Source organism: Rattus norvegicus, chromosome 3, assembly GCF_021556685.1.
Source record: "Rattus norvegicus strain SHRSP/BbbUtx chromosome 3, alternate assembly SHRSP_T2T, whole genome shotgun sequence".
In the NCBI taxonomy this organism is placed as follows: Eukaryota; Metazoa; Chordata; class Mammalia; order Rodentia; family Muridae; genus Rattus; species Rattus norvegicus.
The window spans coordinates 58,820,759-58,839,354 of NC_141536.1; the positions used below are offsets into that span (position 1 = coordinate 58,820,759).

The following is an 18,596-nucleotide window of genomic DNA, read 5'->3' on the forward strand; positions in this document are numbered from 1 at the left end:
AAAACAAAAAAAAAAAAAACCAAGGCCAGTCTCTACTGGGCAGTTCCAGGAACGGCGGAGAGATCGTCTGCTCCGCAGCCTCCTGGGAGTGACCTCCCCGTCTGCCCCAAGGCTAAGGTTCGGCCGCGCCCCCCCTCTCTGCGGACCCGGGGGCCCCCGCGAGCCCTTGGCAGTGCGGCTTTATGGGCCCCCTTTAAGGCTGGCGGAGGCATCCCGGGGCCGACGTGCGCCGTCCCGCCCGGCGCAGAGGCCGCTTCGCCGCCGCCGGGATCCCTCCGCGCGGTTATCTCGCCCCCATCTCGCTCCCGCTCCTCGCAGTGGCGGGGTGCGAAAATGCCTCGCCGGCGCGCACCGGGGCGGCAGCCTCGGCGGCGGCGGCGACAACGCTGGGAGGGGGTGGCGGGGGGAGGGCTGAGGTGAGAGGTGGCACCGGGCAGAGGGTGTGTTTTCTTTTCGTCTCCCTGCAGAGCGGGGGCTCGGGAACCCAAGCCTAAGCGTCTCCCCCGTGGGCCGGGCGCACTCTTTTCCTCGTCCCGGTGCGCTAGGGCCGCCTGGTGCCTGGGAGGAAACTGGAGGCCGCGGGGCAGGTCGCCCGGGCGTCGGCGGTTCTATTGCGGCCCAGCAGGCGCGCGCCGGGAGAGGCTCGCAGGGCGGCGGCGCGCGGGGGCGGGCGAGGCCGCGCGGCCCGCGAGGGAGGCGGCGCGAGGCCGACACGGAGGCGCGAGAGCCGGGCATGAGCGGCCGGCGGCCGGACGGTCGGGCCTGAGGGGGAAAGCGCGCGCCGGGCGACGAGGCCCGGCGGCCCCCGCGGCTCGAGCGAGCCGCCCCAGAGGCCCCCGCGGCAGCGCGGCCGAGCTGAGGCGCGCTCCTCACCGGCTCCGTGCCGCCCGTCCGCCCGCGGCCGCCGCCCCGATGAGCTCCTACTTCGTGAACCCGCTGTACTCCAAGTACAAGGCGGCGGCCGCGGCGGCGGCGGCGGCGGCGGCGGCGGCCGCGGCGGGCGAGGCCATCAATCCCACTTACTACGACTGTCATTTCGCGCCCGAGGTCAGCGGCCGCCACGCCGCCGCCCTGCAGCTCTATGGCAACAGCGCCGCCGGCTTCCCGCACGCGCCCCCGCAGGCGCACGCGCACCCGCACCCGTCGCCGCCGCCCGGGTGCGGCGGAGGGGGCGGCCCGGGCCCCGGCCAGAACTACTTCCACGCCGGCGCGGGCAGCCCAGTCGCTGCCTACCAGGCCGCCCCACCTCCTCCTCCGCACCCTCCGCCTCCACCGCCGCCTCCCCCCTGCGGCGGGATTGCCTGTCACGGGGAGCCCGCGAAGTTTTACGGATACGATAACTTACAGAGACAGCCGATTTTTACGACCCAGCAAGAGGCCGAGCTGGTACAATATCCTGACTGTAAATCGTCCAGTGGTAATATTGGCGAGGACCCAGACCACTTAAATCAGAGCTCGTCTCCTTCTCAAATGTTTCCCTGGATGAGACCACAAGGTTGGGATGCACTTTTTTTTTTTTTTTTTAAGGAGGGGAGAAAGGGAGAAATCTGCTTTCATCTCACGTCCTAGCTTTAAAACTCCCCTGTCCTTTCCCTCTCCCCCTCCTTTTCCTTCTAGTGTAGCCACTGTGGCTCTTGTACATAAACTAATACAGACTTTTAAAAAGTATGTAAAGATGGGGACAGAATAATTGTGAAGACTTTGTCTCTGCCTCTCTTGCCTGCACACCCTGTATCTGTATCAGAATTAAAGACCAGTGTGTGTTTCACCTCTTAAGCCTGTTCCAGAAACTCCAGCAGCGTTCAAAGAATCAACCATTTTTTTAAAAAAAACGTTGATTTTCCTCCCCCCCCCTTTTTTGTTGTTGTTTTTTAATCAGCAGCTCCTGGTAGACGGAGAGGAAGACAAACCTACAGTCGCTTCCAAACCTTAGAGTTGGAAAAGGAATTCCTTTTTAACCCTTATCTGACCAGGAAGAGAAGAATCGAGGTCTCCCATACTCTGGCCCTCACGGAGAGACAGGTAAAAATCTGGTTCCAGAACAGGAGAATGAAGTGGAAAAAAGAGAACAACAGAGACAAGTTTCCAGCGTCCCGGCCGGAGGCAAAGGATGGAGACCCCAAAAAGGAAGTCTCAGGGCTGGAGGAAGACGGAGCCGAAGGCCCCACAAACTAAACCTTTACATTTCATCATAGACTGTTAAGACTAGTGATCAGTATAAGTATATACTGGTGGACGCCACCGTTTCTCCCCTCTTCCTTTTTGGAAAGGACTTTACCTGTGTTTCAAGCTACCTTAATGTCGCTGCTCTTGAGGTTTCTGCGCTTTGAAGGGGACTTGGGTGTTTTCAAAGAAAGTAGTTTTGTAGTGTCGCATAGAGGCAGTCCTTGAGCTGGTCCGTAGAGGGTAATTTGATACTGACCTTGTAGCTATATTTTTATAATGGTAGTTTTTAACGTCTGAGCTGGTGATTTGCCTCAACAACATAAACTTCCTAATGATCAGCACTAGATGATTGAATATAAAATGCTTTATTAATCAAACAAGTGCACTTGAACATTTTAAATCTTTATGGTGAGTAAATTAAAAGAAGTTTATTAATAATGTTTTTAAAATTATGCCTGCAAAATATTTACTTTATTATTTGATTAAATGTATTATTTATATTTTTCTTTCTGCTTTTGTAACAATGGTTTGCGTGTCTTCTGGTTTACTTCCAGAAGGTTCCTTTGAGCATTTTGTAAATGTTGTCAGGGAAGAGTCTGGGCCAAATATTGGAAAAGCACATTAGCTGAAGAGTGCAATGTACTGTCCAGGCTGCCGGCTTCCTTAAACCTGGGAGTGTTGTGCCAGTGAGTTTAAGGATGATGTCAAATTTAGTCCTGTGTCTGTAGTTTGTACAAATTAAGGCCATCAAATAATCTAGAGAATTAATACTTGAAATCTTATTGCAACATTTTCACTAACTGTTCGTCCTGGCAAGTGGCCTTGCTTTCATTTTGAAGCCCGCTTGTGATCACCTGGGATTTCTAGGTCTTTGCTCTATGCTGCTTTTTCAAGTAGGTGCCATATTTATTGTATTCTCCTTGCACTGCTCCTATGCTTGCTGTGTTCATCTCAGATGTCGGTTGGTACGTCCATCCTCTGCTGTTCTTCAGGAAAGCCATGGCCTCGCCCATTTGAAATGAGCCCTGAGTGTAAATGCAGAAACTCCGAGTGTAAACAACCGCTCCAGAGCATAGCTCCTTAATAAAGAGATGTACCTCCATAAAGAACAGGGCTAGTATCTTTAGCGCCGAGAACACCATCCTGGCCAGTCACAAACAATGACTCTCATGAAGGCAGTGACTTAGTCAAGCCTTCTATGTAATAAATGGGTGTGGCTATATAGTTCCAAGTTGTTTGATGGTAATGGTGGTGGTTGTGGTGGTATGGGGGCCTCCTAGAGTGGGCTGACTATCCACACTTCTTTCATTAAATAATTCTGGCATGATACTGTGACAGCTTTGAACTTCAAAAGGAATCAAGTCAAGCCGTAGGCCTGATGACCCAGAGTCCAGGTTACACCATAGCTTGATTCCAAAAGGTCCTAGTTGAAGCTGGGGCTTGGCATCTATTATTAACATGATATCCATCTCCCATTTAGGGCTGTTCATGCAGCTGCCTTTTTATATGGGATTGGGGGGAAGAGAAAAGAAGGGAAGGAAAGGAGAAACAAGTATATTTATATATTATTTCTCATGGGGAAGAAAATGGAAACATCTTAAAGTAGACATTGAGAGCTGGCTGCTTTTTCTAGCCACATTTACTTTGACAGGTGTGGTTTTTGCCTTATTGTTAATATCCAGACAGGTTTCTATTACATCAGTAAAAAAAGAGTCTTCAGTTTTGAACCAGGTTCACTGCCATGTAGGTGTTAGTGGGTGGTTTGTCTGCTATCTTGTGGATAGCAATAAGATTGGTACTAGCTGGGTTAAAGGCAAGTCACCACCTGGCTCTCCACCCAGAAAAGAGGCCACGGCTGTGACATTTGTCAGCCTAAGCCCGGAAAGACGATTTAAGTCAGGAGTGGCCAAGGCTTAAACATTTGTACAGAGCAGACAGCTGCAGAGGCCAGTGTTGGATTTGGGGATTTTTGCTCTTGTATACTGCCTGAACCAATCGCTCTCTGTGTAAGCTGAGAGCAAGGCAGCCTCAGGCTGAGAGTCTAGCTGGGAAGCCGCCTTAGGTATAAACTACCTGAAGACCAGCGCTGGGTTGGTCGGAACTCCAACTGCTTTTGATTTAAGGGACTTTAAACTTTACTATCTTTGGGGCTAGAGAGATGGCTCAGCAGTTAAGAGCACTTGTTGCTCTTGCAGAAGACCAAGGTTCCAGTTCTTAGCATCCATGTGGTGACTCACAACCATGTATAATTCCAGGGAATGGAGTGTGGTGCACTCACATTTATGCTGCCAAAACATTTCTATACGTAGAATAAAATCAATAAATTTAAAAATTGTTATCTCCAACTCAAGAATGCCCCCCCTCAAATATCACTCTTCAAACGATAAAATTGGGCAAGATTCCATTAGCAAAAGGACCTACTAAGTGGATGAGTGGGAACAGAAATCAAGGAGAGAAAAGTAAGGTAAAAAGTCACATCTTGGGTTGGGGATTTAGCTCAGTGGTAGAGCGCTTGCCTAGGAAGCGCAAGGCCCTGGGTTCGGTCCCCAGCTCCGGGAAAAAAAAAAGTCACATCTTTGAAATTCTGACAGACAACTGCTCTGCAGATGAATCTTAGTTTGGGGCTACACTAACCCCTAAACCATAGTCACATTCCAGCTCAAGTACAAATGCTGCTTTGAAGTATAAATTTGGACACACACACATAGATTCCCACATACAGAAAATGTTGATAATAAATGCAGAAATGGATGCTTCTGCAGCTACCAAAGAGCATAGGTTTTCCCAATAAAGACCTTGAGGAATTTCCCTACCCCACTCCTCTCTTCCTCTTCAGGAGACTGGACCCCCCCCCCCCCCATGGTGTCTCAGAAGAGAGAGAAGCTAGGGGAGCAAGCAAGATGCTTTTCTGATTGGTTCAGATCTGTAAACAGTGAAGCACTGCAGTGAGAAACGAACTTTTGTTTTTGCTGCATAAATTTACATAAACTTTCAGAGACCTGGCAAAACCAGGTGGGCTTTTCTATCCCGAGAGAAGACCTAGAGAGGTCTGTAAACCTATTACAGGAAAATTAAAAGCCCCTCAATGTGAACACGGGCTAAAACAGAAGAGCCTTCTGAGTGACTAAGAAATACAAAAAGAGGGTGTGGTGGTTACTCCTTTTTAGAGAAAAGTCAATTCAAGGATACCATTTTCTGAGTGGTACTGCACGGAGTGTGCCTCTGCACAGCAGACAAACAGTGCAAAATGGCTGCCTCTCTGCAGTCTCTTCCCATCCCTCATTTCCCCGGGCTGAAAAGGCAAGCGGTAAGCTCTGCTTTTCTTTGGACAGAAGGCAGAAGATATTGAGGCAAACTGAGATTAGTTTTTCGAATGTTTTAAAATTGAACAATCTCTTTACCCACGTCCATATATATAGACCAGGGAATAAACATCAGCTTGTCCATTTACATGTGCAATAACATTGTTTAATTCACGGCTTAAGAATTCACATCCAGTGTCTGTCCTCCATATCTTTGGTGTTTGCTGAAACCTTGGATGCCTGGAAAGGCAAAGAGAAAAACATTTTTAGTGGACTAGAAAAATTAGGGCCCACTGGCCTTTTCAAGGACTAAGAAGTTTGCTGACAGATGGTGGCAGAAAGCCTTTCGTTAAAATCATCCAAGGTCATCAGAACGTTCTCTTGGACACAAATGGCCTGCACAAAAGGATGTCAGAGTTTCCTACTTAAATAAGTTCACTTCCACTAGCTACTTACAGGGCGTAAAGATGTTTCTGAGAGAGAGCTTCAGCATCTCATGCAGATACTTAGAAACATCTTGCTAGATTGTTCTGAAAAGACTGAGCAGGGTGGTGGCCCCTTCCAGGCAGGCTTGGTCAGCAGTGCCCATGAGAGGAACCCACGACAGCATTGACTTTCGGGTGGGGCTCTCCAGGGAGCTTCCCACTGACAATAATACAAAGGTGAGATGACTTCAACCTTTGAGGAAGATATTTTTTTCCTAGATGTTCTTCTTTTCAAGAACAGAGAAAACCCCTTTTCTTCGCAGAACTTCATTAGACATTTTTCAGTAATCAAACATGGGGACAAGGGGCTGCAATGATTGAAGGAAGAGCACAGAGGATTAGTATTAACTTCCCCAATAAGCGAGATTGATCTTAGGACCTAAAGTGAGAGTAAGGAATTTAGGGGGAGGGGGTTAATAGATTAAAAACCCAACAGTGGGTGCTCAAAATGGTATTTCAGAGAGGTAGACAAGTATCCCAAACTATTAACAGCCCTTGGGATGGGTGGTTGCTCCCCCACCACAGAAACCCGCAGGAGGTGGGAGGGACCCGAATTTAGGTTGGAGCCAAGAGGGTAATGAATGTTCTCTCTCTCTCTCTCTCTCTCTCTCTCTCTCTCTCTCTCTCTCTCTCTCTCTCTCTCTCTCTCTCTCTCTCTGCCTATGCGGCCCTGTTTTCTGGGCAAATTATTGGGATGTGACTTTCCTGAAATGAATGGGTAAAAACTGAGAGTGCCCGACTTTCCTTCTGGACGAGTGTTTTTGTGAGGGAACAGAAGAGAGAAGCCAAGTGACCAACGTGGGGTGAGGGGGAGTGGGACTGGGGGGGGGGCGCTGTGGGATGACATCCTCGGAGCTTGAGCACTGCTTGCTTATTTTTCTCCCACATGGCGGACAATTGCACAGACGTTTCGAGCCAAAACAAAACAAAAATGCCTAGTAATTCCTAGAAGAGGTGTGTGTTTCTGGTTGTGTGTGTGTGTGTGTGTGTGTGTGTGTGTGTGTGTGTGTGTGTGTGTGTGTGACAGAAAGACACAGCGAGGGAAGAGAGAGAGAGAGAGAGAGAGAGAGAGAGAGAGAGAGAGAGAGAGAGAGAGAGAGAGAGAGAAGAAAGGGATTCCGAAGAGAAAGAAAGGGAAAGAAGCAAGATAAAAAAGAGGAGTGGTAGTAAGGAGAGAGAGGAGAATGAGGAGAAAAAGAGAACAGGAAAACATGGCGCTTGCGAGCTGTATGTGCAAAATCCGCAAGGAATTGCAGTAAATTCCTTTTTGTTTGAAGAAAATTTACAACTTGGTAATAGACCTTTTTATGACCTATTTGCGGTCGTCATTGGCTGCGGCTGGTCATGTGCAGGCGCCGCTCGCCTTCACGGCCTTTTTCCTGATTTCCCAGGCGAATTTGCCCCCGCATTCTGCTTTCCCAGAGCCTCACCCCCTCTTTTTCTAACCTTTGTCTCTGCAGAGGTGGGCTCTAGTCGCCGGCTGCGGGATCGCGTGGTCCGCAGCGGCCTGGGCTCCCGCCGCGACTCCACGGCACCTCGCCCCGGGTCGCGATCAGGGCCGCCTCCGGAGTCGGCGGGGAGCCCGGAAGGAGCCCCGGGCGCCGAGCCACCCGCAGCCGCTCACACTCCTGCGGAGAGCCGACCGCCTGCTTCCACAAGGCGACCCGGGCCGCGCACTTCCCACCGGACCCCTTCAGCAACATGAGCCCAAACCTGCGGCCGACGGTAAGCGCAGCCCCGCAGCGCCGGATGGATCCCAGCGGTGGCCCGGGCCGACCGACCGCAGCTCCGCACCCTCCGGGTAAGAGCCGCCCTACTGGCGCCCGAGTTGTCTCCACCACAGCCTTGGCCAATGGGTGCCACTTCCCCTGCTCCCTGCATTATCCAAGAACCTGGGGATCGCTCTCTGCATCCCCGTCCTTAATGTATGTCCCTTGGGGCTCGAAGTAGGGTCTCGCTAGGCTCAAAAGTGCATAGGGGACTGCTTCGTTCCCACCCCCCGCCCTCCACCCCAGAGATCTCTTGACTTGGAAACCCGCAGACTTGGAACCCCTCCCCCAATCCGCCCTGAGAAGAATGTGCAAATGGTCTCTGGACTCCTTGGCATGGCTGGGGGTGGGGGTTAGTAAGGGTTTCGGATGTATAGGATATTGTGTTTCTGTGGTTTGATGGTGGTCAGAGCTACCCTAGGTTAACAGGTGTTTTTCGAGGATTGGGGCGTGGGTGGGGGTGGGGCGGCTTCGGTGTATTCAGGGTGTGTTTCACGGGTGAGGCCAATTTTTAGGACCTAAGTTTATTGGGCCTTGTGTATAAAGACGCTGTAGTTATTTTCAAACGTTTCTCTAATTTTTAAGGAGAAAATGATAATAACCCAAGCTAGGTTCCTCCTACATCCAATAGTGTGTCAGGTGAATTTGGACTTTTTTCTGTCACGAATTGGATGTTTGTCATGGGAAGTAATATCAGAAAATCTGGTACAGGTTTTAGGATAAAACCAATAGATATTTGAGAAATGCGAGACATTTCGAAGTTCAAACATCGCGTGTGTTTCTCATTTGTCAGAGTAGTGAAAGAGTAGATCTTTTTGCTTTCCAAATGTCTTGTGGTTTTTTTTTTTTTTTCATTTTCCAATAAACACCACACAGCAATCTTTCCCTACTTTGAAACTACTGAACCAAAACGCACAGGAAAAAAAGAAAAAGAAAACCATTGCAGGACATAATGTTGTTTTCCTCCCCAGAATTTTGGATGATATTTGATGATGCATTTTGAAGCCCCTATTTTCTGTTCCTTTGTGAACACACAGGGAAGCATTGAGACCTTAGACAATCTGCCGCATTGCGTATGAGACTGCACACGGTGGTGGGCTACATTCCCCAAAATGCCTAATCCACAAATTCTTATTGTTTGCTCAAACACTCCAGTATAACAGTGTTGACTGTACAAATATTTGGGAACAATAGGTGGTACATTTGTAGAAAGGTGTTTTTAGTAATTAAAGATAGAATCACTCTCATTTCAAAATGGAGGAACAGTTGATGTCTGCAGAATTGTGCTGGGTCAGTAACTCTGAGGGCTCACTGTCTCTGGAGTGGGTTTTTGGTTTTTATTTTCATCTTATTCCGAGTGTCTGTATCTTGTAAGCAGTTCCCCACTACACAGCGTTGACACCTAGAGCATCCTCTGATAGTGAGAGGAGGCATTCCCTTTTGAAAAGCAAGCCCTTGACAGGCCCTGCAGCTAGTTAGGTCCATTGACGTTGGGTGGGGCTCAAACACTTGATGGTCTGAGGCTGGGTGGGGCTGGGGGTGGACTTGGAGTTCTGAGGCTGGGTGGGGCCATGGGCTTGAGGTTCTGCTGTCCAACTTGTAGATTTGGGGTTTCAGCTGTTTTTTCCTGGGTTTGGTAGCCCAGTCTGCTTCGGTGACTAACGTGGTTCTTTCTGACGGTGTAGAGGAAGGTGATGCCATGCACAGACATGGAGGGTCAAGGGTATCTTTGTAAGCCTCCTGGTCATATTAAACGCTTATTGGAAAGAAATGGTTGGTTGCATCCTGAGAAATAAATGTTTGGGAAATCGCACATTTTCTCTACAAGGAAAGGATAAGAGGTTGGCACCGCCATAACTGCCTCCATTGTCTCTGCGAACCTAACAACAGAAAATAAATTAAAAAGAGAGAAAAAGAAACGAAATGTAAAGGTTATTCGGAGCCTAAGAGCTCAGAGGTTTGTGGGCAAACTCCCAGCGTCCCAGGTCCAAAGCTCTATTTATAGACTGGGGAGCCAATGTTCTGGCCTTGGTGCTTCTTGTGTGGACACAAGAGCTGGGACTGCAGTCTCCAGAAAGACTAGGGGGGAAAAAAAGCAAAGTTCGCTATTGCAAACGTAGCCAAGAAAACTGGCTTCAAACCAACCGTCTTTTTCCTATCATATCTTTCTACTAAAACGTGTATTTTGCCAGAATTCTGTTCTCTGAGCCCAAGAGGCAGGGGAAACCGGAACAAAGACAGTATTTCACCCTGGGCTGGCAGGCAGCTGTTAGAGGTGTTTACGGCCTTGTCGCAGTGCGGAGGCTTGCGAGGGTACTCAGGGGCACCGGAAACTGTGGAGAAGCAACCAAGAATTCGGAATTCCGATTTAAGTCCAATTTAGGTGCACTTTTTCTCGGAAACGATAAAAATAGATACCATTGTCTCAAAGGAAAGTATCTCCTAGACTTGATAGCTTTGCAAAACTAAAGGAGAAATTATGCCCTCTAAGCCCAGGGTGGCGTTCCCCCTCTACATTAACAGATGACAGGGGGAAGCTGCACCCCATATGTGAAAATTCTGATCCGAATACAACGCTGAGAGTGTCCGTGAGCAACATGGAGATCTTGTTGATTTAAAGCAACCAGACTAGCAAACTAGAAAAACTGATTGAGGCATTAATTCAGATTTTTCTGCAAAAGAAACTACGTGTCCTGCCTCTTTTAGGTAGGATTTTCAAGTCCCTCCACAACCAGGCGCTGGAGTAGTGCTTGCTGGAGCCCACCGCACTGTGCTTGAGGCTGGGCATTGCTCTGAGCCTCTGCAGTGCGGGGCTGCGTACGCCCAGCGCATGTGCAGTGAAATAGCCCTGCCCAGGGATTGACCCAGCACTGCACAGATTGGGGGAGGGAGCGATCGGAGGAGATAACCAGATCCATTGCCTCTTCCTTAGGATTTGCTGCTCAACATTCCCTCCAGCCTTTCATCTAAAGACAGCCACTACTTTACCCTTGACTACAATTACTTTCAATCTCAGACTTACCACCCCACCCTAATGTGTCTGTACATTAGAAATAGGTTACAAATATTGAGAGAGTAGTTGAGTAGAATTTTTTCTTTTCCAGGCGCGTGCGCGCGCGCGTACACACACACACACACACACACACACACACACACACACACACACACACACACACACACACACCTCAGAAATACATCATGTCCCTCCCCCCCACCCCGCGCGCCCAGGCTGGCACTGTCTGCTCTAGGAAAAAGCCTTTCTTCCTGGCGCCCATTCAAACTGACAATCTTCGGGACAACCGTTCTCTCTTGTTACGTACATCAGCACAGCACGTTCTAAGGCTCAGAGCTCCTCAGAGAGCAGTCAAATAAATAAGTAAATAAATAAATGAACAAACTCCTGCCTCGCCCAATCAATGAGAGATGCTCGCTTTTGATTCACACAAGTTTGTTGTCTGAGCTGGGGGTGGGGCGGTGAGATGTAGCCTCAAAGACTTTTGGACCCCTTTTTGCCTCTCCAGTGGACGTGGCAGGACCAGTTTCTGATGTCCCAGGAAGGAAGTGCCTGGTCTTGGTTTCTAGGGCTGGTAGTGTCCCTTTTCGGCTGTCTAGAGCTTTGTCCAGGAGGAGGCGCTGTAGGACAAGCGTCTCGCTGGCTTCGCCGATGCGGCAGATGCCCCGAGTGGGAGGGGAATGGGAGGACACAAGAGCCACCCCTTCCTCTGCCCCGCCTTCCACCTCAGCTAGCTCAGCGTGTGAGGCATCAGACGAGGGTGGATGGTGTGGTCACTTATCCGATAGCTGCCCTCAACAGAGGCATCTCTGAGGTCCTCGAAGCCTGAAAACGGATTCTGGGGTGAAAGGCCACATTGTTTCCCTCGCCTACCCAGAGAGGGCGTTATTTCCTCACTCTGTTGTCTAGGAGCAGGCAACCAGATTTTGTGGTAGAGCAAGCTGTACCTAAAACACAGTGAGAAGCAGCACTCCATGAACAGCCTCAGTTCCTGCCTTTCACTTGTCCCAAGTTCCTAGCACCCAGAACAGGCAGCTTGGGAAGGCGCAGCATGGATGGAATCCCTTTGTAGCAAGGCAACTGCCTTCCTCCTGCTTATTTAGAACAGGGCCTGGGCCCTGTGACACATTTCTGACTCTCTGAGAGTCTGGGGAAATCCCACCCTGCACATCCACAGCTTGAGAATCAGGCTGATGTGTGGATTTCTGTCCCCAACACTACTGCCCCACCACGTGCTCATTGCAGGCCTACTGTGTGCTTTGCTGGCTGTTGGTTCAAAGGTGACATGGCCTCAACTCACCCAGCCTCACTGATCCTCTGTTGTCCCCTGCAATGCCCCTCCCCCATTCCCTACTTGAGGGCAATGATTCTCAGGAAAGGTCTGTGTGAACCCAAATGTCTGGATAAATGAGGTTTCTAGGTTTCGCCTCAAACACCCTGAATTCCATTGTCAAGAAGCAGTGTCCAGGCACCCTGAAACACTCTCCCAAGGCAGTGAGGATGTGTGCTTAGGTTGGAGAGGTTATGGGTATCTCCTGCTTAGCTCTTTATCCTCCTGATCCTGAGTTGTTTCTCTGTCTACACTGGGCATACCCAGAGTCCCTGGAGTGAAGATCATGTTTTGTTTTGTCTTTAAGTTACTGCGCTATAATTCCAGGGTCTATGCATTCATCACGTTGGGTTTGGAAAGCTCAAAGAACAGGTTCTAAGCTAGGTTCAGGCTTAATTGGGTTCAAACCCGTACCCTACACTTCCTTGCTGCTTGAACTTGGATGATCAGAACCATATCTTTGAGCCTGTTCCCTCCTTTGAAAGTTGGAATAATAAGAGTATCAGCGAGAGTTCTTATGAGGATCTTACTTTTTTTTAAATATAATTTTTTATTCTATTGGTTAACCAAACATTGTTTTATGTTTAAGGATCTTACTTTTTAAAAGGCAGGATATCTTGATGGTACCAGACTGGCCTTGGACTTACAGCAGCCCTTCCCCTCCAGTCCCCAGGGTACCATGGGAGCTCAAGCCCACTGCATGTGTCTTGATTTCCGCTTTCACATTATTTTTGTAATGAGCACAATGCTAACTGTGATGAGTATAAACACTTTAAAACAGTGCTTTGGCACGTAAAAAATTAACACCTGGCCCTTAATAGCATTGGCTCTGCTTTCTCATAAGACCTTGGCTTTTACAGGCAAAAAGAGACTAGCTGGTTTACTCACCAAATCCTTAAGTTCTAGAGAGGATAGAAGAGACCCAGACTGGACATGATGGTTCATGTCTATAGTCCCAGCACTAAGGAGGCTGCAGCAGAAGGATCAACATTTGAATTTGAGGCCAGCCTGGGCTTCATAGGGAGTTCATAGGACTACTTAGCAAGTCCCTACCTCAATGAAACAAAGCAATAAAATAAAATAAATCTTGGTCAGGTCTCATCAGCGATGGCCTGTCAGATCTTGGTGTCTAGTACCTACACACATCAGGGTTCCACCCAGGAGGAAAGAGCTCTTGGCTCCTTAACAGGTAGCCTCAGGCTCCAATAGGTGTGTTTTGACCTGCTTGGGAGGGCTTGCCATCTTTCCTGAGCTCACTATCAGGTCCTCCAGTCCCTTCCAGCATCACCCTGTTGTCCTATCGGCCACGCCCACTCAGAGGGTCATTCTTCTATTCTCCTACAGTTCTAGGGCATCTAGTCTCTGGGAATGTGAATGGGATGGAGTAAGAAAGCAAAAGGCCAGGCCCCTCTCCCTCGCTTAATCTACCTGCACCCTATGATTTAGGCATCCTGGCTATGGCTGAACCCAATACCCAACTTGGGTAAGAGTAATGACAAAGCATGTTTTTAGAAGGACTTATCCTTCAAATTTGCAAAGGCCCTCCCATTTCTTGGAGAGAAACAAACAAAACTTTGGAGAGAGGACCCTGTTGCAAAGCTCAAACTCATCTCAAACTGTCAATCATTCTGCCCTCAGCCTCCCAAATGTGAGGATTGGTTGTAGGTGTGTGCCTCTGTGCCTGGTTGCAATTCTTCTCTTTTATCACATCACTTCAGGCTATAACCCACACATATGTGCACACTGCCTGAGACCAGGTTCCCACCTCTTGAGCTCTGCCTTCCACCACCAGTTTTCAAGCTGCTTTTCTTGATTACTCCAAGAGTCTGGGTCAGATTATCCCTGAAACCACACAAGAGTGTCTTCTCCCTCCAGTTTGGGCCTTGTAAAGTTCCATCTATAGCCAAAGGGAGCAACACTACAGGCCATCCAATTCCCAAGCCATCAAGCCCAGTCCTCTTCTTGGAACCACAAAGCCTCTGACCCCAAGTCAGACATCCTGCCTCCAGGCCCTTTTCTGACAAAAGTTTCTCATATCCTACTGAGATCTTTTTCCTTTAGGGTCTTCCTTCCTTACCGAGGACTCTAAACTAGTAAGTTGCTCTATTGAGAGGAACTTCAGTAGTGTAGTGCCAAGAGGACAGAATTACATTTCCTGTTTGCTTGGGAATCCCTTTTCAGTTCTTCTTTGGCTCTGACACTAGCCTGTGTCCTTCAGCACAAGTCCTGGGTAGACTCCTTGTACAACATGTTTCTGGCTAGGGATTCAATCAAGGCTTCACTCTATCTGTCCCTACTTGTGCAAACATTTAGCTTGAAAGCTCAACATCCTTTCTAGGTAACAGGCCTCTTACTGAGCCAACATTAGCATGAGTTTCTTTGAGTGTACAGAAGGTTGACCGGCACTGAACCTGAAATATCTGCTGTCTTCTGGGATTCCTTCCCTCTCTCCTTCCTGGGAACATCTGGGTAGGGGAAGTCTTACAGGGGACCTTATATCATGGAAGGCCTGGGAAGAAATTCTCAGGATTGGCTCTAGTTAAATGAGAAGAGGCTATACCCAGGTTCTAGTTTACTAGGGAACTAATTTCTTACTTTTTTTGTTTGTTTTTTGGTTTTTTTTTTGTTTTTTGTTTTTGTTTTTGTTTTTTTTTTGTTTTTTTTTTTTGTTTTTTTTTTTTTGGTGAGGTGGTGGTTTTTGTTTGTTTTTGTTGGTTTCTCTTGTTTTCTTTTTCAAGACAGAGCTTCTCCTTATAGCCCTAGCTGTCCCAGAACTCATTAGGCTGCCCTTGAACTCACAAGAAATTTTCCTGCCTCTGCATCCCAAGTGCTGGGATTAAAGGCCTGCACTCTACTGCCCAGCTTCCTTACAGACATTACAGGAAGGCCACCCTCTCTCTCCCTTCCTTGTCAACTGGAACAACTGCCAACATTCAAAGTCCTTGGGAGACAGGATGTTCGTTGGGGTTCAGAGTTTGAGCACTTGTGCTGGCATTCCCAAGATCCTACTAGGACTCTCAATTACAGGGGTGGGGTGGAGAAGCCCTGAGGAACTCAAGCATGAGTACAGAAGACCTCCTTCCCCCACTGATGCTCAAATTCTCTCTGCCAGATCCCTGTTCTCTCCATTTCATTCACAAAACCTAGGCCACTGGAGGTGTGACACAATAACAGGGACGGTTAGAGGAAGGTACATACTTGCTTCTTAATCATTTTGCCTTTGAGCTCTAAGATAAGGAAACAAAGATGTCCGTCTCCAATACATTCCTTCCTTCCTCCCATTTTCTCACACCTCACCTCATTTCCTGTCACTCCCTTAAACACTCAGAGCAGGCTGCGTCTTCCTGTGAAAATTACAGTCAAGTTTGCAAGCATGTCTCAGACAGCTTTCTTCATCACTTCTCATCCATAAAAACTAACCAGTGATTCCCAACTAGATACCAGGCACTGTTGTCCATCCGCCTTGTCACCTCCTCACAAAAGACTCATCACAATGGCCTAGAAAGTCAACTGCCCTTTGATTCCTCATATCCTAAAAATTGAAACTTTTCTCAATGCTCTGGTGGTCATTATCTCTTTCAGGACTCATTTCAAAGTTGCTCATCTAGTGCTACCAAAAATCAGTTTTTGAAGGTTTGTCTCTACCCATTACTTTAAGAATACGCTACCAATTATTATAAAAACAAAACCAAACCCACAAAAGTCTTTCTACATGGCTGATGGTTTTTGATTTTGGTCTTTTTTGTTTGGTTGGTTGGGGTTTTTTTTTGTTTGTTTGTTTGTTTGTTTTGTTTTGTTTTGATAAGAGGGAATAAAGGGTTGTCCTAGTATCTGGTTTGACAATCCCCTGTTTTCTGGCTAATGAGAGTCAAATCAGGAAGTGCATTTGCAAATGCACATATAATGGCTGGAAATTAGCATGCAAAGAGATCTTTATACCAAGTGGGGGTTTTCTGTTAGGAACTGTTGTAAGTGCACTTGATTTATAAATCAAATGTGTGTGTGTGTGTGTGTGTGTGTGTGTGTGTGGTGTGCACTTTACAAATCTGTGCAACACATCCATTATTTTATCAGAGTAGCCCGCCCCCCCAAAAAAAGCCACACGTTTTCACAAGGTTTGTGGCACTTCTGTAGAGCTACTAAAGGGTGATGGGGGCCAATTCTCTTCTTATCTGTGCCTCTTCTTGGGAGGTGGGGACTTCCTACCATCCCCCACTCTTGTCTCTCATATCTCTCCGAAGCAGAGACAGCCACATTCTCCATGTGGAGAGTCCAGCCCCTTTCCTGGATTGCTCAGCAGGATAGACAGAGATAGCCCTATACCTCTTTCTTTCTTAGTCTCTCCCTGTGATGGGAACCAACAGTGGGGAGGAGCTACTGAAGAACCCACTCAGATGTGGGCCTTCGGGACCCTTGAGCCCGGTACTAAATGACTTGGGCACACAGTGGGATTGTGCACATCTGACTTCCTGGGCTCAGGTTCTTTAAGAGCCTCCTGTGTTTCCTCACACCCCGGCCTCTTCACACCAGGGCTGTTTTATTGCTTTATAACCTCCTTTAGAGCCTTACTCGCCAGAGTCCGGTGGGGGCTATCCTCCACTTTCTCACTTCGCCAAACCCGCAAGTCTTGCTGTTTTAAGCAGTTTGGTCACTTGCAAAGGCTTCTCTTTCAGATCTAAGCAAATTATAAAAACCTCCAGGCATGTGGCAATCTTCATCTTTCACCCAGCCCCATCCACAACAATACAGAGGACGATAAGTGTTAACCCCAGCTGCCTCCCCACCCCCAGTCCCCTAGCCACTCTTCTCCATTGAATCAAGCAAAATCTCAAATAATTTCCAACTTCTGTGATAAGCAAGGAAGAAGTGGCCTTTGTCCTTCCTGCTCACCACATCGAATGCTAGAAAATGATTGAAATAAAGGAGTTGATGGTACTCACAGCGAATGCAGCCAAAGAGTCATAAGACATGCCCACCAACCAGCCTTTTCCAAATAGCACTATCCCCCAATTTAAACAGCTTTCTCTGAAAAGATGCAAGTTGAAAAGCCTGGGGTGTTGGTATGAATATGACCTCCCTTGCATTCTGGATATTTGGAACTATTTAAATCCAAGGGGACAGTTGCACTGAACCTTTATTTAGTGAATAAAAGTTTAAAGCCAAAGGTTATTTATGGTTCTGCAGTGCAGGGACCTGAGTGGCTGTTTACAAACACGTGATTCCAATAAACTTTGTTTTATGGCTTGAGAGTTGACAAGCCAAAATATAATTCCCACCATAAATTAGGTTAAGAGCATACAAGTGCAGATGCTTGGTTCCTGTCGCTGCGATAGGAAAGTAAGAGGCTCCAGCCAGCGCCCGCCCGCCCGCCCGCCAGGCTCAGGAGACAGCTCTTCTCTTAGCTGTCCTACCCTCTGGAAAAGAAGAACAGTAAGTCACTTATTACTTTCCCCACAAGAACTCTGGAGTTGTGGGGCAGGGGGGTCTGAGCCCAGCCTGCTCGGCTTGAGGAAAGCCTATCTATCGAAGTTAATTTTAATTTTAGCCTAAACCTATTAAGAAATAGAAGGAGGGTCTTGGCGTCCTCCCCCCCCCCCTTTGTACACCTGGAAAGTTGGGAGATGAGAGTTTCTACCCCAAAAGCAGGACTTATACTCTCCTCTCAGTAGTGGGGCAACTACTTTAAAGTAGAAGAAAGCGATGATGGTTGGGGGTGGGGAGTGAGAGGGGATGGATGGAGATGAGTTACCTCTGAGAGAGCTCAGAAGGAGTTTTTTTTTTTTTTTTTCTTTCTGTTCCTAGGGGACTAAAAACTTGAAGCTGGACATGAGCGCCTGAGGAAACCACCATTCTGTGATCCGTCTGTAGGTTCTCCTGCAGGTATGTTAAAAAAATATAGTGTCAAGCCGATAGAATTAGATCATATGTTAGACCATTTCTGTAAGAGCTAGATCATTTTCCTTTAAATGCATCCATTTTCCTTTCTGGTTACCTTTGGGTTCTCATTACCCTTCCGAAGGAAATGATTGTTTTGAATTGGAGATATGGGGAAGTATGTCCCTGCCTTGCCTGCTCCTCCTTTGAGGAGAATGCAGGTTTGGACGCTGGGGTGGAATTCGAAACCAACCCGAAACTCGAAAAGGAGGGCTGAACTGTTCCCAGAGGGAACAGACATGGAATTGGGGTCGGGACAAATAGTATGTCTGCAGGCTGACTAGTGGACCCGCACCCACCGGCCTGCTGCAGAAGGAAATGCACAAAGGCCTGTCTTCTGACTTCCCATTTCCCCCCTGGGGAAACCCTGCCTCAGGCAATCTGAGTCAGGCCGCCTAACCTGAAGAGTTTTGCCCAAGGGTGCATGAAGTAGGGAGGTGACCAGAACCGACTTCCTAACCTTTTAGCTCTGCCTTCGAGGATGCTATCGGAGAAGAACTTTGCGCAGTTCCCGCAGGCGGTCGACCACCAGAGGCAAGGAGTTCTAGGTATCGGTGGAGTGTCTGGGCCTTGTCACTTTTTGCAGGTCTATGTCTG

At 48.2% G+C, this 18,596-nt stretch overlaps 1 protein-coding gene and 1 long non-coding RNA gene across 3 annotated transcripts; one reads left to right on the plus strand and one right to left on the minus strand.

The window, feature by feature from the left end:
* The first annotated feature begins 709 nt into the window (after positions 1-709).
* Hoxd8 (homeobox D8) lies at positions 710-3,274 on the plus strand. Of its 2 annotated transcripts, none has more exon segments than NM_001399755.1 (2): positions 710-1,495; positions 1,880-3,274. In NM_001399755.1, coding segments are annotated over 2 exon segments (879 nt in total). In that variant the 5' UTR covers positions 710-912; the 3' UTR covers positions 2,176-3,274.
* Positions 3,275-5,612: 2,338 nt separating this feature from the next.
* LOC120101573 (uncharacterized) lies at positions 5,613-7,771 on the minus strand. Its single transcript, XR_015684426.1, has 2 exons — positions 7,400-7,771; positions 5,613-5,708 (listed from the first exon to the last, which is right to left on the minus strand). It is a non-coding gene; the product is annotated as an uncharacterized LOC120101573 (long non-coding RNA).
* Between the last annotated feature and the right edge of the window lie 10,825 nt (positions 7,772-18,596).